General features: G+C 45.1%; 1 protein-coding gene across 1 annotated transcript; it reads right to left on the minus strand.

Moving 5' to 3' along the window:
- Positions 1 to 23,610: 23,610 nt before the first annotated feature.
- LOC127301133 (uncharacterized) lies at positions 23,611 to 24,215 on the minus strand. Its single transcript, XM_051331356.2, has one exon. The coding sequence runs from the start codon at positions 24,105 to 24,107 to the stop codon at positions 23,754 to 23,756; it is 354 nt and encodes a 117-aa protein (XP_051187316.2). The 5' UTR covers positions 24,108 to 24,215; the 3' UTR covers positions 23,611 to 23,753.
- Positions 24,216 to 25,543: the final 1,328 nt, after the last annotated feature.

A 25,543-nucleotide genomic window follows, 5' to 3' on the forward strand; every position in this document is an offset into this window, starting at 1 on the left:
CAACACGGTGCCCTCAATCTCCCAGACACGCTCACCTGCCCTCGCTTGCCCTGTAGCCGTCGTCATGGTCGACGACCATCCGCCATTGCCGCCAGAGTGCGAAGACGATGACGAGCGCCATCGGCCCTCGTTTTCACCACAATCACGCTCTACAGCTCCGCCATGACGTCGCCTGAACGAGAGCATCATCGCCAGTACCCCTGCGACCCCTTACCGTCGTCACCATGACCGACCGAACCATGTCGCGCTGCCCTCCCTCGCCCGCTATAAAAGCCAACGCTCCCCGGACGATTTCTGCACACCAACGAGTTCTCCTCTCCCTCCTGAACCTCCTCGACCTCTTCCCCTCTCCAATTAAGCCCGAGGCCGCCGGAATTTGGACGGAGTCCGCCGCCACGGAAGCTCAGCGCCGCCGTCGATTTCCTCCACCCCAAGCTCTGCCGCGACCACCCTCTGCCTCCTCGTCCTCGACAACACCACCGCAGCGCCTCGCCGAGCCTCGCCGGAGCTCCGGTAAGCCGCCAGCACCAAACCCTCGCCGTGCCTGTGCCACCGCTCGTCGACGTCGACGACGACCCTGCGTCGTTAGATCCTCTTTTAATCCTACGGTCCACAACACAACTTACCGCTTCGGCGTTTTAAACGCCCTGACAGTGGACCCCACTGTCAGGCGGCCCGCCCGCATCGCCAGCGAAGCTGGGCCGGCCCATTTAGCTTCCCGCCCCCGTTTGAATTCAAACTAGTTTATTTTCTTTTTCAGTTATTTTGCAATCTGATGCTAGATTCAAAATTTAATAGATCCAAATCTACTGAGCCATTTTCAACAAATTTTATATATTTGGAAAGCTCATCAAAAACTCTATCCAATGCCACTGGATTCAAATCAAAATAGGTTGTAGAATTTAAGTGGTAAAATAAACAAAACAGGAACTTTCTTGCCTTAGAAAAATTATAAAAAATCAACCCTTTTGAATTTTGAAGTGTTTCCACCTCTCAAATTTCACATTTCAAATACTCTTTTTGATTTTGTAAAAATATGATATGGGTACTGTATATGATCATGGGTTAGAATCAAATAATGGCTATGTAGCCATTACTAGCCCATTTAAAATTGTCCAAATTTAAGTTTTCAAATCTATGAGGTGTAGCACCTCATTTAAATCATCTTCTCAAGTTGTATGAAGTAATGTGATGACCCTGGTTGCTTGGTCTCATTTTTTGTTCACTTAAGAATATTAAATGTTTGCCATAGTAGCTTTGAAATTGTTCCAACAAATTATTAAATCTTATGAGAGTGTTTCTCTCATTTAAATCTTGTCTTGAACAATTCAAAATGAGGTTGAGACTCTGGTCATTTAGGTCTCACATGAATTGTTGATGATATTAACTCTTCACCAAGTTAGGATTAAAAGGTATAAGGTGTTCACCTCACTGGAATCTTTTTCTTAAAGGATCCTTTGACTAGCTTAACTAGTTGATTTTGCCCAAAAACTATTAAGTAAATAGTGTGGAGTTTTACACTCCATTTACACTTGTCTCACATGAGTTCATGAGATGCTTGGACCCTGGTTTCAAACTCTCTTATATGAATTACTTGAGATTTAAATCAAATGGAGTAGTATTTAAATAGTATGAGGTGTTCCACCTCACTTAAATTTATTTTCCCAAGTAATGCCTATGAAGAGGTTGACCTTGGTCAACCTAGGTCATATAATACTACTTGAGGAGATTAAATCTTAATAAGATAGTGAGAAAAAGTTATATCTCTGAATAATTAAAAGTAACCCCTTATCTAGTATGAGAGGAAATTATTTTTCCTAAATAAGAAAAACAACACACTTACCCCCTTAATAGTAAAGAATAATGCTAGTTTACTTGTATAAATTATGGAGTGCTTCACTTCATTTAAATCTTGTCCCAAGTATTTTCATATGAAGTTTGAACCCCTGGTCAAATACTCTCACATGAAATACTTGGAGATTTAAATCATAATAGGCCTTATTAAATGGTATGAGGTATCCCTACCTCATTTAAATCATTTTCTCAAATGATGATGATGAATGGTTGACTTAGGTCAACATAAATTCATGTGTGATGGTTTGAGAAATTAAATCTTAAGAAGATTCAATAAGAGGAAATTATTCCTCAAAAACTATATGGAAACTATCTTTTACATATAAAATGAGAGGAAAATTTTCTTCCTCAAAGCAATACCACCAATGCACCAAATTGTTTTAATTGTGTGCATCGAATAGTTTGTGTGAATATATGTGATGTTTGGAATAGCCAATGAATTGTTTGGTGATTGTATCCTCGTATTCGTATTTTAGACGCTAGTACCGAAGAGTATCAAGAGGAGGAGGAAGTCTACTTTCAAGGAGAAGAGGACCACTTTGATCAATACACCAACCAAGGCAAGCTAGTATTCTTGCATGCTTTTACCAATGCAAGCTACCACCTTTTGCAAGCTAATCTTCTTGCAAGATAATACTCTTGCAAAGTGCAAAGCTCACCATGAGCAAGGCATTACCCCATTTACTTTATGATTATGATCCTATTTCCCAGTTTTACTTTACAAGCTTTATTTACTTTTGTTTTATCAAAGTATTTTTGATTTATGATTTACTGGGTTAGTTTGGAGTTAGTACAAGAGTATCAAAGTTAGCCTAGAGCAATCAAAGCTAGTTAGCACCCCTCATGCCTAGTTGCTAGCGCTAAATGAATAAAATTGACTACTCTAGATGGGAACTTGTGAAATGAAAGGACTTTGAAAACCTTGGAATGCTGAGGCATTCTATTGAAAGATTTTGAAGGTGAATATGACTGGTGAATGACTTGGTGAATTTTACCAAAACTGATGGTTGGGTTTGGATGCGATACCATTTCCAATTTTGCAAGTACCCCCACAATACCTGATATGGGTAGGGCTTAACTAGAAGTTTATGTATCTTAGTATGGGTTCCCTCTAAACAAGCGCCATCGGGGTTATGCTGGAGGCTGCCTCTACAAAAGTGAAGTGATATGAAATGACGTGAAATGATGTGAATGTCCGGCCCAAGCCCCGTGCAGTTCCCAGGCTGACAGTTTGTCTTCACTGGGAGGCCAAGCTCATGGGGAGAGATGCCTATACTAGGATATGTAAGTGAAAGGTTAAGGTTGGTAGTCCGCACACGGAGTGTGGTAAATCAGGGCCAGTTAACCCTGACGGATTATTGCAAATGTTGTGGCACAAGTGTACGACCTCTGCAGAGTGTAGATCTATTCGAATAGCCGCGTCCACGGTTATGGACGGTTGGAAAGGCCATACTGTTCCGTCATCAGAACTTTTCAAAAATGTGACATATGAATGGTGACTTGTGAATTGAATTGAAAGGTGACTTTGACTTTGAATCACAACTGAGTTGTGGGAATGACACTAATGTTCCCACTTGAGTTAGTTAGCAAATGAAGAGGCTTTTATTAAATGCTTATGAAATAAAACTGGCTTTCTGCAAATGAAACTAGAGCTTAGCATCCCCTTCTATAGTTGATAGTGTTTACCTTAGTATTAGTTTGCGAGTACTTTAAAGTACTCATGGCTTCGTCCCTGGCTATTCAAATGGCCAGACTATGAAGAGGAGTACCAGAACCCGGAAGAAGGACAGCAGGACGTCTACGACAACTAGGATCCCTCCTGACGTCAACAGTTGCCTGTGGAACAGATGGACCACGACTACTACGCTACTTCGCTTCCGCTATGTGTTTGTAATTGATCAATAGATCATCTACTACTGTAATGAGACTGGATCATGTGATCCCTTGTTGTAAGACAATTATGCGTTGTAATAAATGATGCGTGGTGATATTAATCTATTATGTCTCGCAAAAACAATATTCCTGGGATTGCGAGGAATGGCATAATAGGCATCTGGACTTAAAAATCCGGGTGTTGACAAGTTGGTATCAGAGCCATTGTTTGACCTTAGGAGACCCTAGTTAGAATGGACGTCTGAAAAACTTAGTTTCAAAAACCAATGAAGTGAATATTTGTGAAAACTTGTTCTTACTCCTATCCTGGAGATCTTTTTTCAAAGATGAGAAATCTATACTCAACTTTCTTTGCAAGCCTACATAAAATTTTGCACACCTGACTACTTCTCTAATTTACTCCTCCTCTTTGTTCACAGATGACTTACCAATGGGAGTCCTATAAGCTTGGATCCGGAGACGACAAAAATTTTGAAAAGGAGTTGAAGCAACTAGTGGACTATCTAGGACACCCGTATCCCGAGTTCTTCGGAATACCCCTCAAGGCTCGATCAGAGAACCACCTCGGTGGGACGTTTCTACCGATCTCCGAAGGAAGCTTGATGCCCGGTATGGGAAACCATATGGTTTTCTGTAACGGGAAACACTTGGAAGGAAGGACTAGATAGAGCTATGCAAGAAGCAATTTCCCGTCTGTGTGGACAAAATGAGGACAAGATCAAGAACACTCGCTTCATCTACTACCCAAGACATGACTCCAGGGGAAGACCGATGACCATGCCCCCACCACAACCAAAGATGAACCCCTATGAAGCACCTCAGGATTTCAGGCAGTACAAAACCCGCAGGGATTTGGATAACGCCCTCGCTTCTCGCCAAGCACCTCACCCGTGAAGAAGAAGAACCCCCCCCCCCCGGAAGAGTAGTAGCACCCCAGCACCTAAGTAGGTGTGAGTTGTATCGGGATCCCCTTGTATCGTAGAACGATGAATGGTTCTTCAAACCAACGGTGTGTTAGCTTTGTAATGTATGATGCTTGGTATGAATGAAAAAGTGTTGTTGGTTTTTACCCCCGCAACACTACTCGAAATTTCAATTTATGAACTTTTAAAAATTTAACAAAACAAACCATAGAAAATTCCCTCTTATCTTATCATCTACTTCAATGTTCAGATGGCCCCTCCCAATCGCACCAACGACGCGATTATGCAACTGCTACAGACAATGATGGCAGACCGAGAAGTCGAAAGAGCTGAACGCCAAGCCAACCTTGCGGCCCTGCAACAGATAGCTCAGAACAATCAAGGCCATCATGATCACCCAGGATCAAAGCTAAAGAACTTCGTAACACCAACCCTCCGGTATTCAACAAGACTGAAGAGCCCCTCGATGCTGATGACTGGCTCCAGACCATGGAGAACAACCTCGAAGTTGCGCAAGTTGAAGCCGCAGAGAAAGTGCTGTTTGCCACCCATTATCTGGCAGGACCAGCCAGAGCTTGGTGGACCAGCACCCGAGCCATGAATGCGGGATGATGATGACTGGGAAGACTTCAAGCTAAAGTTTAGCAAATACCATGTGCCCCAAGGATTGATCAAGAAGATGAGAGACGAGTTCCGTGAACTCAAGCAAGGAAGAATGTCCGTGGTGGAATACCGCGACAGGTTTCTCACTCTGTCAAGGTACGCCCCGGATGAGACCGACACCAATGAGAAGAGAAAGGAAAGATTTCTAAACGGACTACACGACGAGATGCAGACTGTGTTAGTGAACATTCCGTTCGCTGACTTAGAAGCCCTCGTGGACTCAGCCATTCAGATGGAAGGAAAGCTGCATCAGGCCAATGAGAACCGCAAGAGAAGAATGATGAACCAGAATGGACCCCACCATACTCAGAAGTACCGCAATAACTCCTCTGAAGGATTCACCCCAAGATACAACAAGCCCCCTGCCCAGAATTATCGCCCCAACTACACCAACAACAACGGAGGACCCCCGAAGCCCGGAGGGAACAACAACAACAACAACCGCCCCAACAACAACCACCCCAATGGTAACAACAACAACCCCAATAATGCCCCGAGGACTGGAAGCAATGCTACCCCCGTCAACCCCAAAGACAAGTCCACCGTCAACTGCTATGAATGTGGAGTTGTGGGTCACTTCTCCAAGGAGTGCCCCAAGAAGCTTGCCAGGATTGCCGCCAATACCGCAGCACCTGCTCAACAACAGCGCCGCTTTGCCGGAAGAAAGAATCAGAACAACAACAACGGCCGTCTCTACCACTTGATCGCCTTGAAGCTCAGAAGCACCCCAGACGATGCCAAGTATGTCCTCCTGCTAATAAAATACTCAATCTCTCTTAGGAACCTAATCGTTCTTAAAATCTCGGGACGAGATTTGTTTAAGGGGGAAGGGTTTGTAACAACCCAAAAATTTCAAAACAAACAAAATGAATTTCCCTAGTTCCAAATTTTGGAACCAACAAAAACTTTTGTTAAAATAAGATTTGATACATATAGACCTTGTTTAAATCTTGTGTTTTGCCATGATGAGTGTTATTATGCTTATGTGCTAAACCCTAAAACCCTAAAGTGATCAAGTGAAGATCACCAATCAAATAAAATACAAGAGAAAGAAATCAAATAAGAAAAACCTTAAACCCTAACCTTCTCCAAAATTCTTTTGGATCCTTTTTGAGAAACCCAAAATAAAATAAAAAGACATATGGGGGCATATAGCTCTAATAGGTAACTCTTAAACCCTACCTTTATTAATTATGCTAAATGGTGGTGAACCATTGTGAACCCCACTAAACCCTAAACCTCACCCCTCTTTTCACCACTATTAGTATAATGAAATAAAAAGAAATTAAATAAGAAGGAGGCATATGTGCCTATGGCTATTTTAATAAAACCTTACCCTAAGCCTTTCTACTTTGCTTAGAGGTTTGGAAAACCTTCATACACCTTACCTAGTACCTATCAAACCAAATCCAAGTGGTTTCCAAAGAAAATAAAAAGAAACTAAAAATGCCATAGAGGCATATGTGAGAAAAGTGCAAATTTGAGAATTTGAGAAGATTGACCCTAGGACTTGTTGTGAATGGATGGATCACTTCCATATACCATTTCAACCCTCAACAACCCCTTTGGGCCAAGAACACTCAAATCAAAAATCAAATGCAACATATGCATAGAGGCATATGAGACACATAGCCATTTCACCAAACTTTGACCTATGGCTTTAAACCTTGATCAAATGATGGGAAACCATCTCTCAACCTATTATAACCCTAAATTGACCCTAACCCATGCCCAAGTGAAGCAAGGGGAACAATTTACAAAAATAATAAAATTTGAACCTCACCTCTTGTGTGTTATGGCCAATTTTGCAAATCTTCAAGCAAGGCCACCATTGCTTGTTCTTTTGTTTGTAAAACTCTTATATTTGATAAACAAACACAATTGCATCAAAGAAACAAGAATCCAATCAAAGGAAATCTCAATTTCAATTCACATATGATAATGGTCATATGTCACTTTTATATTTTCTTCACCACTTTGCACCCACCTATCCTTTGTTTCTGCAACCAAACTTGACCAACTCTCTCCATGTCATCCAAGACAATGTCAAGGTGAACAACTTCCATGTTGACCACCATACCCAATGTTGACCAGGTTGACCAGTATAGTGTTGACAAGTGGAGACCTTGAATTAAAGAGAAGATCATCTCACTTTTGCCTTTTTGCAATTCTTTTCCAAATTGACCACCACCACCACCATTCCATCTCTATGATCATATGTTTGAGACCCACCAAAGGAATTTCAAAATTTTGAAACTTTTTCTCTTTCGGCCATATCAACAAACACCTTGTGGGCAGCACTTAGATTTGTGCCCATGCTGCAATTTTGGTTGGACTTGGTCCAACCCTGGCCCTCCCCTGCTGCTCTGTAACACCACTACCTCTCTGGACACCATCCAAGCCACTTGCCTGCCCTTGTCTTGGTCACCATGACCAAAAAACCCAACCATGCCGGCCTCTTGTCACCTCACCATGCTCACCCCTCTCCTCTCCCATCCAAGCCCATCAACCTTGTCACTGAGTTTGCCTGGACCCTCCTGATGTTGACCCTGCACGCCCTTGACCGAGACGACGTCGGCATTGACCGGCCCGAGCCGTGCCCAGACGCGCCCAGAGACGCTCACGCGCGCCAGGACGCGCACGATGGCAACCCTGGACGCGACGGAACGCCGCTGTGCCCCGTCGCCTCACGCCTCCCCTCGCTCTCCCCATGCACACGTCGACTCAACACGGTGCCCTCAATCTCCCAGACACGCTCACCTGCCCTCGCTTGCCCTGTAGCCGTCGTCATGGTCGACGACCATCCGCCATTGCCGCCAGAGTGCGAAGACGATGACGAGCGCCATCGGCCCTCGTTTTCACCACAATCACGCTCTACAGCTCCGCCATGACGTCGCCTGCACGAGAGCATCATCGCCAGTACCCCTGCGACCCCTTACCGTCGTCACCATGACCGACCGAACCATGCCGCGCTGCCCTCCCTCGCCCGCTATAAAAGCCGACGCTCCCCGGACGATTTCTGCACACCAACGAGTTCTCCTCTCCCTCCTGAACCTCCTCGACCTCTTCCCCTCTCCAATTAAGCCCAAGGCCGCCGGAATTTGGACGGAGTCCGCCGCCACGGAAGCTCAGCGCCGCCGTCGATTTCCTCCACCCCAAGCTCTGCCGCGACCACCCTCTGCCTCCTCGTCCTCGACAACACCACCGCAGCGCCTCGCCGAGCCTCGCCGGAGCTCCGGTAAGCCGCCAGCACCAAACCCTCGCCGTGCCTGTGCCACCGCTCGTCGACGTCGACGACGACCCTGCGTCGTTAGATCCTCTTTTAATCCTACGGTCCACAACACAACTTACCGCTTCGGCGTTTTAAACGCCCTGACAGTGGACCCCACTGTCAGGCGGCCCGCCCGCATCACCAGCGAAGCTGGGCCGGCCCATTTAGCTTCCCGCCCCCGTTTGAATTCAAACTAGTTTATTTTCTTTTTCAGTTATTTTGCAATCTGATGCTAGATTCAAAATTTAATAGATCCAAATCTACTGAGCCATTTTCAACAAATTTTATATATTTGGAAAGCTCATCAAAAACTCTATCCAATGCCACTGGATTCAAATCAAAATAGGTTGTAGAATTTAAGTGGTAAAATAAACAAAACAGGAACTTTCTTGCCTTAGAAAAATTATTAAAAATCAACCCTTTTGAATTTTGAAGTGTTTCCACCTCTCAAATTTCACATTTCAAATACTCTTTTTGATTTTGTAAAAATATGATATGGGTACTGTATATGATCATGGGTTAGAATCAAATAATGGCTATGTAGCCATTACTAGCCCATTTAAAATTGTCCAAATTTAAGTTTTCAAATCTATGAGGTGTAGCACCTCATTTAAATGATCTTCTCAAGTTGTATGAAGTAATGTGATGACCCTGGTTGCTTGGTCTCATTTTTTGTTCACTTAAGAATATTAAATGTTTGCCATAGTAGCTTTGAAATTGTTCCAACAAATTATTAAATCTTATGAGAGTGTTTCTCTCATTTAAATCTTGTCTTGAACAATTCAAAATGAGGTTGAGACTCTGGTCATTTAGGTCTCACATGAATTGTTGATGATATTAACTCTTCACCAAGTTAGGATTAAAAGGTATAAGGTGTTCACCTCACTGGAATCTTTTTCTTAAAGGATCCTTTGACTAGCTTAACTAGTTGATTTTGCCCAAAAACTATTAAGTAAATAGTGTGGAGTTTTACACTCCATTTACACTTGTCTCACATGAGTTCATGAGATGCTTGGACCCTGGTTTCAAACTCTCTTATATGAATTACTTGAGATTTAAATCAAATGGAGTAGTATTTAAATAGTATGAGGTGTTCCACCTCACTTAAATTTATTTTCCCAAGTAATGCCTATGAAGAGGTTGACCTTGGTCAACCTAGGTCATATAATACTACTTGAGGAGATTAAATCTTAATAAGATAGTGAGAAAAAGTTATATCTCTGAATAATTAAAAGTAACCCCTTATCTAGTATGAGAGGAAATTATTTTTCCTAAATAAGAAAAACAACACACTTACCCCCTTAATAGTAAAGAATAATGCTAGTTTACTTGTATAAATTATGGAGTGCTTCACTTCATTTAAATCTTGTCCCAAGTATTTTCATATGAAGTTTGAACCCTGGTCAAATACTCTCACATGAAATACTTGGAGATTTAAATCATAATAGGCCTTATTAAATGGTATGAGGTATCCCTACCTCATTTAAATCATTTTCTCAAATGATGATGATGAATGGTTGACTTAGGTCAACATAAATTCATGTGTGATGGTTTGAGAAATTAAATCTTAAGAAGATTCAATAAGAGGAAATTATTCCTCAAAAACTATATGGAAACTATCTTTTACATATAAAATGAGAGGAAAATTTTCTTCCTCAAAGCAATACCACCAATGCACCAAATTGTTTTAATTGTGTGCATAGAATAGTTTGTGTGAATATATGTGATGTTTGGAATAGCCAATGAATTGTTTGGTGATTGTATCCTCGTATTCGTATTTTAGACGCTAGTACCGAAGAGTATCAAGAGGAGGAGGAAGTCTACTTTCAAGGAGAAGAGGACCACTTTGATCAATACACCAACCAAGGCAAGCTAGTATTCTTGCATGCTTTTACCAATGCAAGCTACCACCTTTTGCAAGCTAATCTTCTTGCAAGATAATACTCTTGCAAAGTGCAAAGCTCACCATGAGCAAGGCATTACCCCATTTACTTTATGATTATGATCCTATTTCCCAGTTTTACTTTACAAGCTTTATTTACTTTTGTTTTATCAAAGTATTTTTGATTTATGATTTACTGGGTTAGTTTGGAGTTAGTACAAGAGTATCAAAGTTAGCCTAGAGCAATCAAAGCTAGTTAGCACCCCTCATGCCTAGTTGCTAGCGCTAAATGAATAAAATTGACTACTCTAGATGGGAACTTGTGAAATGAAAGGACTTTGAAAACCTTGGAATGCTGAGGCATTCTATTGAAAGATTTTGAAGGTGAATATGACTGGTGAATGACTTGGTGAATTTTACCAAAACTGATGGTTGGGTTTGGATGCGATACCATTTCCAATTTTGCAAGTACCCCCACAATACCTGATATGGGTAGGGCTTAACTAGAAGTTTATGTATCTTAGTATGGGTTCCCTCTAAACAAGCGTCATCGGGGTTATGCTGGAGGCTGCCTCTACAAAAGTGAAGTGATATGAAATGACATGAAATGAGGTGAATGTCCGGCCCAAGCCCCGTGCAGTTCCCAGGCTGACAGTTTGTCTTCACTGGGAGGCCAAGCTCATGGGGAGAGATGCCTATACTAGGATATGTAAGTGAAAGGTTAAGGTTGGTAGTCCGCACACGGAGTGTGGTAAATCAGGGCCAGTTAACCCTGACGGATTATTGCAAATGTTGTGGCACAAGTGTACGACCTCTGCAGAGTGTAGATCTATTCGAATAGCCGCGTCCACGGTTATGGACGGTTGGAAAGGCCATACTGTTCCGTCATCAGAACTTTTCAAAAATGTGACATATGAATGGTGACTTGTGAATTGAATTGAAAGGTGACTTTGACTTTGAATCACAACTGAGTTGTGGGAATGACACTAATGTTCCCACTTGAGTTAGTTAGCAAATGAAGAGGCTTTTATTAAATGCTTATGAAATAAAACTGGCTTTCTGCAAATGAAACTAGAGCTTAGCATCCCCTTCTATAGTTGATAGTGTTTACCTTAGTATTAGTTTGCGAGTACTTTAAAGTACTCATGGCTTCGTCCCTGGCTATTCAAATGGCCAGACTATGAAGAGGAGTACCAGAACCCGGAAGAAGGACAGCAGGACGTCTACGACAACTAGGATCCCTCCTGACGTCAACAGTTGCCTGTGGAACAGATGGACCACGACTACTACGCTACTTCGCTTCCGCTATGTGTTTGTAATTGATCAATAGATCATCTACTACTGTAATGAGACTGGATCATGTGATCCCTTGTTGTAAGACAATTATGCGTTGTAATAAATGATGCGTGGTGATATTAATCTATTATGTCTCGCAAAAACAATATTCCTGGGATTGCGAGGAATGGCATAATAGGCATCTGGACTTAAAAATCCGGGTGTTGACATCCATAGGGAGGTTTCGGTGGGGTTGGGGTCGAGTCAAGAGGGGTACTCCAGCTGGTGTCCCAAACAGATCATGGCCCGGCCATGTGGAACAAAGAAAAAGAGAGAGAAGGGAAAGAGATGGGAAGATATGTGCATGTGCCAAGTGATCATGCAAGCCTTCCAAGATGGGGTGTTGGTGATGGAGGTGGCCTAAGATGAAGGTGGTGATGTGTTGGGTTTGTTTTGGAAACTAGGGAGGGAATAGAGATCAAAACTTTATTTAATACCTAAGATCCTATGCAACTAAAGAGATGATGGTTGATGAACAAAAGTTTAAATTCTGAATTTTAAAAGGGTGGGTATCTCTCACTATATGAGAGTTGATCAATTTTTTTTTTGAAAGAGACGAAAACATATTTAAAACAAACTTGGTATACTTGCATAGCAAAGCACAATAGAGTTTTCTCTAAGCTATTAGATTTAAAAAGGTGCAAGGATGGCACATGTACCATAACCATGCAATTTATTTGAAAGAGGAAAAAGAATAAAGGGAACAATTTTATAGAGATTAATTTTTTGGTGAAAAAGGTAGGAAGTAAAACACCACTCACATTTCCTATTTTATAAAGATTTGAAAAACCTTGATAAAACTAGGAATAGTTTTGTAGTAAAAATAGAGAAGATTCTTTAATAGGATTTGCAAATAAATATTCTGAGAGAAGTGATCTCAAGGTAGAAGGTGGCTACATAATGTAGCTACTATCTTCAATCTTGGTTTTGTGGAGATTAGACATGGATTAAAATAAAAACAAGAGGTACAAGAGGAAGAAGTGGTCTAGTGCTGAAATACTGGATAGGGTGCAAGATCAAGTGAAAAATAAGAATTGTGAGAGTAGCATGGCACATGCAAGACGTGGAAGTCGTAGAGGGTGTTGCATAGATGAGATCCATGCATTGAGGTCACCAATAACAGTTGGGGGTGCTTAGAGATCAACTGCCAAAGTTTGGATATTTTAAGCCTGCCAAAACACCTTATTGACTTGGCTTAAAAACCAACAAGGAAAAGTGGGTATATGAATGATCTGGTTCAAGGGAAGGACATGATTGGGAAGTGCTCATGATAAGGTAGGTCTATGACCAAGTGAGGTTCATTGGATGGAAAAGGATTTCTTAATCCAAAGGCTCCAAAATGGAACCTGAAAACAGATTTAGGACTTAGCCAAATTTAGTGATGTCTTAGGGTTTTTGACTAGGGCACAAGAGAAGGATGTATCAAAGGGGTAGATGATCCCAAGTTTTGAATTCAAGGATGATTTTACCACTAGAGGTGTTGTTCTTTGAGGTAGCTCAAGAAAGAAAAAAATCTCAACAAGCAAAACAAGACAATTCATCTACCAGTAGATCAAAGCAATCCATTATAACAAACAGATCAAGGCAATTCATCTAATAAGTCTTTAGAAAAAGTTTTTGTTCCCCCTGATTTTTGCATTATGGACAATTAAACAAGGTTGCAAAAGTTGGGGTGTTACAGTTATGGAATATTAATGAGAAGTCCTATCATTTACATATTGCACACCTTATTTTAGCTTGCAATCTCTATTATATGATTGATCTTGTTATTAGTATTGGTATCACTTTGGGAGCATTGAATAAATCTATTTGGTTTTGGCAAACTTAGCATTGGTCAATAGCAATAACACTTTGAGGTTTAAGTAGAAAAGAGAAATACATGTAGTTGTTTCATTGTCTTCCTTTCTTGTTAGCCCATAGCTTATTATTATGAAGTTAAAATTGTTTGTGCTTACAAGAAAGATGCATGATTGTTTCTATCACATGTTTATTTGTTTGTTTCCCTCAACTCTTGTGCTTGCTAATTAACCTTGCTAGCCAAAGACCTGCACTGAGAGGGAATGCTTCTCGTGCATCCAAACCTTAACCCAACCTATGCCATTTGTGTCCACCATATCTACCTACTACATGGTATTCCCTGCCATTCCAAGTAAATACTTCGTGTGCTACCTTTAAATAATTCAAAATTTACTATCTCTTATTTGTGTCAATGTTTTATAGCTCATGAGGAAGTATGTGGTGTTTTATCTTTCAATCTTGTTGGGCAACTTTCACCAATGGACTAGTGGCTTCATCCGCTTATCCAATAATTTTGCAAAAAGAGCTGGCAATGGGATTCCTAGTCCCAAATTAATTAACCTAAATAGACACTCCTCCATGGTATGTGATTGTTGGACGGCACCCGAAGAATTCGGTTAGCCATGGCTTGAGAAAGCAAGGAGGGGAGGAGTGTCATCATCATAAAACTAAAATAAAAAGGCACTCCTTCATGGTATGAGATTGTTGGCAGGCACCCGAGGATTCGGTTAGCCATGGTTTGTGAAAGCAAGGTTGGAAGGAGTGCTAAACCAAAATAAAACTTAATGGGAGCCGCTCTTCGAGAGTTTGTCTGGCAAGGGGGTTAGAGTACCCGCTACCAGTCGTTGACAACAACAAACACCTCTCAAAATGTTACTTTTACTCTCTTTATATGATTTCAAAACTGAAAAAGCTCTAGCACATGATTTAATCCCTGCTTCCCTCTGCGAAGGGCCTGTCTTTTACTTTATGTTGAGTCAGTAAACCTATTTCCCTCCATCTTAAGCAAGCATTTGAGTTGTTGTGATCAAACCATTATATTGTGATTTGTTTCATCATGTCTTTTACTCTTCCTTGTTTAGTACAAGTTTTATCTAAATGAATATAGCTTTGCAAGTTATCAATGATCATGAGGAGACTATTATGATTGAGTATGCAAGTTGTTCCATATAGACTTTAAACATGAGAGCGCTGCTCGATAAGATAAGTATAACCTGTTAATTGTTCTCTGACCAAGAACGAAGTTTGCCATCACCAACTATGATTCCTTATGCACCTTTATTTGTGATTACCTTATACTTGTTTCAAGTTGAATTATATGAGGAAGTTGTTTACTAGAATGTCTTGTGTGAATGAATATGATGCTTCTTGTCCGTATTTGATTTATCGACTCTTCACTCCATAAACATGTGGTCCTGTTTACCGAGTTCAGTTTCGCTTGGGGACAAGCGAAGTCTAAGCTTGGGGGGTTGATACGTCCAATTTGCATCACTATTTTATATCATAATTTGCTGTTATTCATTGATATATTTCATATTTGGAGATAATACTTATGTTTTCATCTATTTTGCATGTTTCATGATTATTGGAGGATCGCGCACCGGAGTCAGGATTCTGCTGGAAAAAGCGCCGTCAGAACGCAATATTTCGGAAGATCAACAGTTGACGGAAATTATATGAAAAAATCCTATTTTTCCAGAAGACGAAGGGAGCCAGAAGGGGGAGCCGAGGGGACCCGAGGTGGCCCCACCCCATAGGCCGGCGCGGCCCAAGGCCTGGCCGCGCCGCCCTGTGAGGAGGGGGCCCACAGCCCCCTCTCGCCTCCTTTTCTTCGCGTACGCCTTCGTCCCGAAAACCTAAGCTCCAGAGGGTACCTCGCGAAGAGTCACAGCCGCCTCTGCGGGGCGGAGAACACCAGAGAGAAAAGAGCTCTCCGGCAGGCTGAGATCCGCCGGGGAAATTCCCTCCCGGAGGGGAAATCGACGCCATCGTCACCGTCATTGAGCTGGACATCATCTCCATCACCATCATCATCATCTTCATCATCATCACCGCCGTCTCCACCGCTGCACATCGTCACCGCTGTAACAATTTGGGTTTGATCTTGATTGTTTGATAGAGGAAACTCTCCCGGTGTTGATTTCTACTTGTTATTGATGCTATTGAGTGAAACCGTTGGACCAAGGTTTATGTTCAGATTGTTATTCATCATCATATCACCTCTGATCATGTTCCATATGATGTCTCGTGAGTAGTTCGTTTAGTTCTTGAGGACATGGGTGAAGTCTAAATGTTAGTAGTGAAGTATGGTTGAGTAATATTCAATGTTATGATATTTAAGTTGTGGTGTTATTCTTCTAGTGGTGTCGTGTGAACGTCGACTACACGACACTTCACCTTTATGGGCCTAGGGGAATGCATCTTGTACTCGTTTGCCAATTGCGGGGTTGCCGGGTGTGAGAAACCTAAACCCCCGTTGGTATATCGATGCAGGAGGGATAGCAGGATCTCAGAGTTTAAGGCTGTGGTTAGATTTATCTTAATTACTTTCTTGTAGTTGCGGATGCTTGCAAGGGGTATAATCACAAGTATGTATTAGTCCTAGGAAGGGCGGTACATTAGCACAGGTTCACCCACACAACACTTATCAAAACAATGAAAATTAATTAGCCGTATGTAGCGAAAGCACTAGACTAAAATCCCGTGTGTCCTCGAGAACGTTTGGTCATTATAAGTAAACAAACCGGCTTGTCCTTTGTGCTAAAAAGGATTGGGCCACTCGCTGCAATTGTTACTCTCGCACTTTACTTACTCGTACTTTATTCATCTGTTACATCAAAACTCCCTGAATACTTGTCTGTGAGCATTTACAGTGAATCCTTCATCGAAACTGCTTGTCAACACCTTCTGCTCCTCGTTGGAATCGATATTCTTACTTATCGAAGATACTACGATACACCCCCTATACTTGTGGGTCATCAATGCTCATCACTGTATCCGAGAAAAACACACTCAACAGACTGAGCAGTCAGTTTGGTGCGTTCGCGAGGAGGGAGAAGGACATAGCAAACGCAACCAAATAAACGAAGAGTCGAGTAGTCTGGCAAGCTGCCAGAGAGGCGCTCGAGAGGAATGCCACCTTGAAGAGCAGCAGAAGGTTGAATGTTAATAAGATAAGTGGACGTAGAGACAGCGTCCGCCCAGAAATGCGGCGGAAGAGAGAAAGCAATCATCATAGCACGGGTAGTCTCAAGAATATGACGATGCTTACGCTCGGCGACACCATTTTGAGCATGGGCGCCGGGACACGAGAACTGGGCAAGCGGGCCCTGCTCAGCAAGGACACCACGCAGGTGCTGGGAGATATACTCTCCTGCAGAGTCAGCACGAAACACACGAATGGGAGTGAAATACTGAGTACGAACCATGGCCATAAAACACTGATAAATAGAAAGCACCTCACTCCGAGAGCGCATAAAAAACAACTAGGTGTACCGGGAAAAGTCATCAATAAACAAAATATAGTATCGATGGCCCCCTTTGGAAGCAAAGGGAGCCGGACCCCAAACATCAGAATGAACTAAATCAAAAGGTCGCTGAGATACAGACGCACTGGTAGGATAGGGAAGCTGAATCTGTTTGCCTAACCTACAACCCTGACACGAATGTAAAGACACATCTCCTGAGACAGACCCCAGAAGACCACGACGAACTAATAACGATAAACGGGAGCCACAAAGGTGACCCAGCCGATGATGCCACTGCTGAAAAGAACCAGTGACAGAAGCAGCAACTGCAGGAGAGCTGGCAGATGAAGTGTCGGTGGAAGGAACGCGAAGCCAGTCTAACTCCCAGAGGCCTGGGGACTCAAGGCTGCGAGGGCCAGCTCCAACCAGGGCCTGTGTACGGCGGTCCTGAACAACACAAGAATCAGCGTCAAGAATGACGCGACAACCAGAATCAGTAAGCTGACTAGCAGAAAACAGGTTCATCTTAAAGATGAAGTAGAAAGGGTGCCTCGACTGGAAACAGGAAGAGAGGAACCATCAGCCGTGATAACACGGACAGGAGAAATAAGAGAGCGAAGAGCGGAAAGGATAGAAGACGCAGAAGTCATATGAAAAGAAGCTCCAGAATCCAGATACCACGGGGATGACGTACCTGACTGTGTAGAAGGTGGTGGTCGCGCGGTGCCAGAAGAGCTAGACACAGAACCAGCAGTACCCGTCGAAGAAGAGCCTGTAGCAGCGAGCAGACCATGAAGACCACGGATAATGTCCTGATCAGACAGTGCAACAGCAGACGAGCCTGAAGAACCAGCCTGGGCAACAGCAGAAGATCCTGAAGAACCAGCCTGCCGACGAGCAAGCTTATCAAGGTACTGCTGACGTAAGCTGGGGTCCCTCCTCCAGCAGCCAGAGACGTCGTGGCCAGCCTTGCCACAGAAGGCGCAGGGAGGACGAGGACCACGAGGCTGCTGAGACTGACTCTGGCCCTGGACCGGCGGAGTAGAGAGTAACGGCGGTGCTGGAGACCGCAACGAAGCGGACGACACAGGAGAACCACGAGCAGACGGCACAGGAGGACCACGAGCAGCAAGTGCAGAGGGAACCGCAAGAAGACCAGCACCGCGAAGACGAGTCTCCTCTGCGCGCAGCTCAGCGAGTACCTCAGAGAGCGGAACACAACCACGGGCAAGCAGCTGGGCACGACGCGGCTCAAACTCCGTGCGGAGCCGCGACAAGAACTCAAAAACGCGCTGAAACTCCAGATCCGCGCGCACAGTCAGACAGCAGGGACAGGTGCCACACACAGCTGTACGAAGAGAATCAAGCTGACGCCAAATAGCAGCACTCTGAGTATAGAACTCGTCAATAGTAGAATCACCCTGCTGAAGATCATGCTCCTGACGAACCACAGACAGATAAAGAGCATCCCCAGACGGCTGATAGCGCTGACGAAGAAAAGCCCACTGAGCAGCAGCGGTGGGAAGACTCATGAACTCGGCAGCATACTGAGGCAGAACACTGGAAGTGAGAACAACAGCAGCACAAGCATCATCATCGATCCACTGAGTGTAGTCAGTCAGATCCAGCCGGTAGGTCGCAACAGCAGCAGAATACTCCTGAACCTTCCGGTCATAATCAGCCAGAGCAGTATCAGCGGCACTCTTGGCTGCATCCTTATCCTCCTGAGAAGCATCGGGGGCAAGGGAAACGAGCGTCGGTGCAGTAGGCGCCGTAGGAGCAACGGGGCGCGGCGGACAAGGGACCTCGCCAGAAAGCACACCCCAAAGACGAAGACCGCGCATGTGGACGCGCATAAAGCCAACGAAATCAGGGTAATTCGCGCCATCAAAAGTCACCGGGCAGCGAGGAATCGCAACATAACCCGACGAGGAAGACATAGCTATGTCGATTTTTATTTTTTGCTTTTTTTTTTACTTTTTTTTTACGAACTAACGGAGTCGAGCCGAGCTGAAGCTGAGCCGAGCCGGGCCGAGCAGCGGCTCAGATCGAGCCGATCAGGAGATCAGGAGATCGATCTCCAAATCGAATCGGGACGGCGGCGGAACGCCCGATCGAGGACGACCGGGGGCAGCGGGAACGGCGGGCGGGCGGCCTGGAGGCGCGGGCGGCCGGAGCAGCGGCCGGCGAGCAGGAAGCAGCGGGCAGCGGGTGGCCGAGAACGGCGAGAACGGCCGGCGGGAGGCCGGGAAAACAGCGGAGAGCGGCCGACGGCGGCCGGAGCTGGTGAAGGAGAGGCGGCGGCGGCGACCGGGCGCGGCGGCGAGATGCCAAGGCGGGCGGCGGCGGCGGCTCTGATACCATGTTAAGCTTCATGCACTAGCCACTTGAACCAAAAGTCCGAACTGATGGAAAGGGCTAGGCAATCCACATATACACTTCACAACATAAATGACCGGCTAGCCATCCGGACGTGTCAGCCAGGTGGGTCAAATAGGCGTCGACGGTCTACGATAGCTCCAATTCCGATGGCGCTGGAGATTAATGGTGCTACCGCTCGTCCACCAAACTTCACTTACCTCTGACCAAACAAAATAAATAGTCTAGTCATGCGTGCCGGTCCTAATACGCACCACCGTCCCCACACCTATCTCCGGGTATAAAACGGGGTGCTTAGCCTCCGGCTCTTCCTCAGACAAACCCTAGCGCCGTCCCTCCACCTTCTCCCACACACGGTCCATGGTATGTTCTTGGGGCTGCAGTCGCTACCGCGGAGGAGGAGACAGACTGCTTGCACGGCAAGTTCTTCGAGTTCGTCATCCTCATCAGCGAGGATCCTTTCGGCCCAAAGAGGCTCTCGAAGAAGTTTGCGCAATTTCTCGACGGCAAGGTCAATGTACCCATCTTGTGGTTTTATTTTACTAGCAGACCTTGCCTCACAACTTCACGAATCGACTGGAAGTTGAGGGACAACTGAAATTTGAGCGACCACATGGTGGATTGGATCACCGTGTGCAAACCTAGGCATTTCGGTGGTCTGGGTATCCTCAACACCAAAATCATGAACATTGCCTTGATGCTGAAGTGGATTTGGAAGTACTATCAGAACACAGGGGGTCTGTGGGCTGATTTGATTCGCGCCAAATACCTTGGGTACAGGGACTTTTTCCCCAAGGAGGTGCCGGCGAGGGGGTCCCAGTTCTGGAATTCCATACAAAAGATCAAATGGTCTTTCAAATTGGGGGGCTCGCCACAAGGTCCAAAATGGGAAATGGACTTACTTCTGGCTTGACTGGTGGACGGGGAGAGGGCCACTTAGGGCCCGCTACCCGCTCCTCTTTGGATGCTGCTCCAACCCCTTTACCACGGTCCACGCGACTCGGGTGGCAGAGGGGATTCCTGGGGAGTGACGCATCCGGTTCCGGCGGCACCTGGGTTTGGCAGAAAAGGTTGAATGGGATAACCTGTGCCGTGAAATCCAAGGTCTTCCGGAGGGGGAAGGGAATGATCAGATTTCCTGGTCCCTTGAGTCCTCAGGGGAGTACTCCACGCGGTCGGTTTATCGTGGACTTCTGCAGGGAGCAGCAGTCACACATTTCAAGGAGGTGTGGCGGACACGCGTTCCGCCCAAGATCAAAGTCTTCTTGTGGCAGTTGATCCGTGGTAAACTACCCTCCTGCGAGCAGGTGGCTAAGCGGCGGGGTCCGTCTAATGGTTTGTGTGCTCTTTGTGGAGAGGTTGAGGATTACAATCACATCTTCTTCACAAGCCCAATGGCGGGGTTCATGTGGGCTGGAGTTAGGGAACTCCTTCATTGCAAGTGGAACCCGGCAGGGGTCGGGGATTTCATTGCCTTAGCTCAGGGCTTGCTAGGCCCCCTTCGTAGATTAGTATGGTTTACCTTTGCAGCCCAATGTTGGACCCTTTGGAACATTAGAAACAAACTAACTATTGAAGGGAAGTTGATCGGCAATGCAGCTGACGCCTTCCTCCACATGTTGCTTTGTGTGCAGTCTTGGAGGGTTCTGGTCAGACCGAGGGATCGAGCGTTGCTGGACGTGGCGGTGGAGGAGGTCAGGAGGCTTCATGCGAGGACTAGGGCGGCTTAGCACTTTTTAGCACATTCGACCCACTGCAGGGCTCTGTATCTTTCCCGCTGTGTACTTTGGTGCTTGGGTAGCACGTGACTCTCGTTGGTGTATGGTTCGTTTCGTTTCTAGGCTCCGCGTGTGTGGCGTGAGTCGTGTTGGTTGATTGTAAAACTTTGGCTATGGTGTTCTTGCTTTATTTATAAAGCTGGGTCTACGGACCTTCGGTTTAAAAATTTGAGCGACCACTGAAGGCATATATAACACAATTGTGTTCTAATTACAGGTACTCATATCATGCTGTGACGATGTTCATCGCTTCCAGAAATTGGTGTTTTTAGAGGGGGGTCGTATTTCTGTTTACTTATGAAAAAACCAGAAACTGAACACACCGTTGGAAGCGATGATAATCTTGTGTTAGATTGGTTCGTCAGTTTAATGCAGAGATCGTGAAATTGTGAATTCAGCACAGAGCTCCGAGGAGGAGGTTTCTCATTTTGTGAATCCTGTTTCCGACCTGTTCTCTGCCCTGTCCTTTTATTTCATGAACCATGTACAAACTACGGGGAGCAATGTCCTGGGAGGCAGGGGTAAAATCTCTGTCGGGTTGTTTGAAATTCTCTTGTTGATTCCGTTCAAGTGGAGGAGTTGACTGTTCATCAGGTACTCAGACAAAACTTCAGTGAACCTATCATTGCTGCATCGGTTTGCTGAAATGAAATATGGAGAAGGCTATATACCCAAGAAAGAATATCGCACCTGCTCACCCACCCTGACGTTGAACCTGGTAGGCCTCGCCGAGTTCAACGCAGCCTAGCAATCACGACCTTTGTATATCCATCGTTCTTGCCGATATCTCCGCACATGCTTCTTTATCTTTTTCTTCCTTTCTCTTGTGTCGTACGTGTCGCAAGCATCGCACGCGTCGCATATATTTTTGTGTAGGTGGGTCCCGTCCGTTTCCTTTACAAACCACGTCACGTTCAGATAAATATATTGCTTATCTCCTTGAGTCGGATTTTCAAATTCAAGACCATGCTCACTCGGTAATAAAAAAAAAAATCAAAAAGATTCAACGACCCCCTATCTCAGAGCAATCCGAGGGCATGGCGCGATGACGCCCGGCTGGGTTCTGATCGACAACATGATGTTCCCGCACGTCAAGGCATGCCGTGACGTGTTGGAGGTGTTCGTGGAGGCAAAGACATTGAGGATGAATCCCGCAGACGCGGCATTGCAGCACGCATCGAGGAGGCGAATGAGGAGCATGACATGCAGAAGGCACTCCTCGGTAACCTAGAGATCGAGCACGGTTTCGTGCGACCTCCGGCTCAAGGCTGCTCCGACGATGACCCATAGGCCCTCTCATAGCTACTAGGTCTTCCGGTGATGTAGAGTTTGGATTAGATCTACAAATCTAGATAAGCTAGATTTGTTTATGTTATGTATGCTTCGCTTGCTATGTTTCATCTACCACGTCAATGGCAGCGGGTCTCGACAGCGTGGTGCAGCGAGTCGGCAGCATGCGTTTGCTGATGGATGCGCGCAGGACGATAGTGCTGTTTGGCACCATGGTGGTGTCATTGGCAGGCCTATCAAGAGTCATTGTTTCGATATAGAATGGATATGGATTGGAAGATGACAGTGGCGACTACCGGAGCGTGCACATAAGACACTAAGCCGATGGCAGTGGCCAGGCATAAGGCCCCGTTTCATCTTGACAACTTATTCGGTGGTTTCATCTTGCATGATCGTTGTAAAGTTTTTCGTCAGTTTTTGGATAAAAGAAAATAAATCAAGTCTGTATGTATCTCTTCGATGCATAGGCTAAGTTAATCCCCATTTCTAAGTGAATATTTTTTTATAGAACTGATGGGTGCTTGAATTTCTTGGTGAAGGCTTTCACGTTTGGTTACTTCCGATTCGATCGCCATGAAGATTATTTTCGCTCCGTGTGGATATTGTTTCCTCAGAAGATGGATCCATCGAGAGAGTTATACACAACCAAGAGAGGGCACACAAATTAGTTACTGAAATTAATTAAGACTTACATGCTCTGTACGGATCGTGCGTCTCGAACAAAGGAGATAATTGCATATTGCTACCACAATTGAGGCTAGGGCTTCAAAAAACTACCACTTTTCCGGTTAGTTGCAAAAAACTACCACTTTTACGTCTAGTTGCTTCAGAAAACTACCAATTGTGTGTAACACTCGGTTTGGTCCAGTTTAATCATGTTTCTGACAGAGATGGCCCACCATTTGATCAAGTTTTCTATCTGAATGACATGGTGGGCCATCTCTGTCAAAAACTTGATCAAATGGGCCAAACCGATTGTTACACAGAACTGGTAGTTTTTTCAAACCATTAAACGCAAAAGTGGTAGTTTTTTGCAGTTGACCTAAAAAGTGGTGATTTTCTGAAGCCCTAGCCGCAATTGTGGTAGCAATATGCAATTTTCTCCGAACAAAGCATACATGTAAACATCGATACGATGAAGAAAAAAAACTGTGCCGATCAACACGAACTAGTCCAGTACTACTAGTACGTACTCAACAAAAGATTTAATAAACCTCATATCTAGAACTGATTGGCTCTGTAGCCCAGGAAGAGGTTGAAGAGGCTCTCGTCGCCGAGGTGGTGCGCGGCGTGGATGAGGTCAATGGCCGCGTCGTGCGTCAGCCCGCCGACGAACCCGTCGTCGAACTCGCCCACGTCTACGCCGCTCGCCTCGGCTTCGGCGCGGGCCTTGTAGTACTCCACCGCCGTGGCGAGGCCCTTGCCGGAGACCCCGCGCGGCAGCTCCACCACGCGCTCTCCGGCGCCCACCGCCGCCGCGACGCGCCCCGCCCGCTGCACGAGCGACGCCGGCACGGCGAACTTGGCTAGGTCGGCGCTCCGCAGCAGCACCTTCGTCTGATCCTCCTGCGCCATCGGTCCCAACGGACTGCTGGACGGCTACCTAGGGCTTTTTATTTGTGTGCGTGAGCGGCGCGGGGCTTCCAAAGCTGCTACGACGGCGATTGATTTTCTTGGGGACGACGACGAAGGGAAGGCGCGCGAATATATGGGAGTACCGTGCGTGACATACGGCGGGGTTCATGTCCGACTCGGCCGCCGGTGCCGGTCCGTGACTCCGTGTCTTTTGCCGCAAGAATACGAAACCCGTCTCGGTTTCGCCTGCGGCGTGCCCGTGCACGGTAGCGATGCTTGCAAGTTGCGATGCGTGTTTTTTTTTCCCACTCTCCTTCTCTGTTTCGGATTGCTTCACAAGTAAGGCGATTTTTAGAACTTAGGTACACCACAATGTACGGGAGGGGCGTTTCTAGTCCCGAGCTCATCTGAGCTCGTTTTCTGGACCGCTCATTTCGTTGGTATACTTGTTAGAAAATGAGATGGTTGCAGCTCATGCTTACGAACCGTTCTCTCCCCCCCCCCCCCCCCCCCCCCCGCGTCGCCCTCTGATGGCGTGTAACTCACACGTTCGTTGGGAACCCCAAGAGGAAGGTATGATGCGCACAGCAGCAAGTTTTTCCTCAGAAAGAAACCAAGGTTTATCGAACCAGGAGGAGCCAAGAAGCACGTTGAAGGTTGATGGCGGCGGGATGTAGTGCGGCGCAACACCAGGGATTCCGGCGCCAACGTGGAACCTGCACAACACAACCAAAGTACTTTGCCCCAACGAAACAGTGAGGTTGTCAATCTCACTGGCTTGCTGTAACAAAGGATTAACCGTATTGTGTGGAAGATGATTGTTTGCAGAAAACAGTAGAACAAGTATTGCAGTAGATTGTATGCGATGTAAAGAATAGGACCGGGGTCCACAGTTCACTAGAGGTGTCTCTCCCATAAGATAAATAGCATGTTGGATGAACAAATTACAGTCAGGCAATTGACAAATAGAGAGGGCATAACAATGCACATACATGATATGATAAGTATTGTGAGATTTAATTGGGCATTACGACAAAGTACATAGACCGCTATCCAGCATGCATCTATGCCTAAAAAGTCCACCTTCAGGTTATCATCCGAACCCCTTCCAGTATTAAGTTGCAAAACAACAGACAATTGCATTAAGTATGGTGCGTAATGTAATCAGTAACTACATCCTCGGACATAGCATCAATGTTTTATCCCTAGTGGCAACAGCACATCCACAACCTTAGAACTTTCTGTCACTGTCCCAGATTTAATGGAGGCATGAACCCACTATCGAGCATAAATACTCCCTCTTGGAGTTAAGAGTAAAAACTTGGCCAGAGCCTCTACTAATAACGGAGAGCATGCAAGATCATAAACAACACATAGGTAATAGATTGATAATTAACATAACATAGTATTCTCTATCCATCGGATCCCGACAAACA

This window comes from Lolium perenne, chromosome 5 (assembly GCF_019359855.2).
Source record: "Lolium perenne isolate Kyuss_39 chromosome 5, Kyuss_2.0, whole genome shotgun sequence".
NCBI lineage: Eukaryota > Viridiplantae > Streptophyta > Magnoliopsida > Poales > Poaceae > Lolium > Lolium perenne.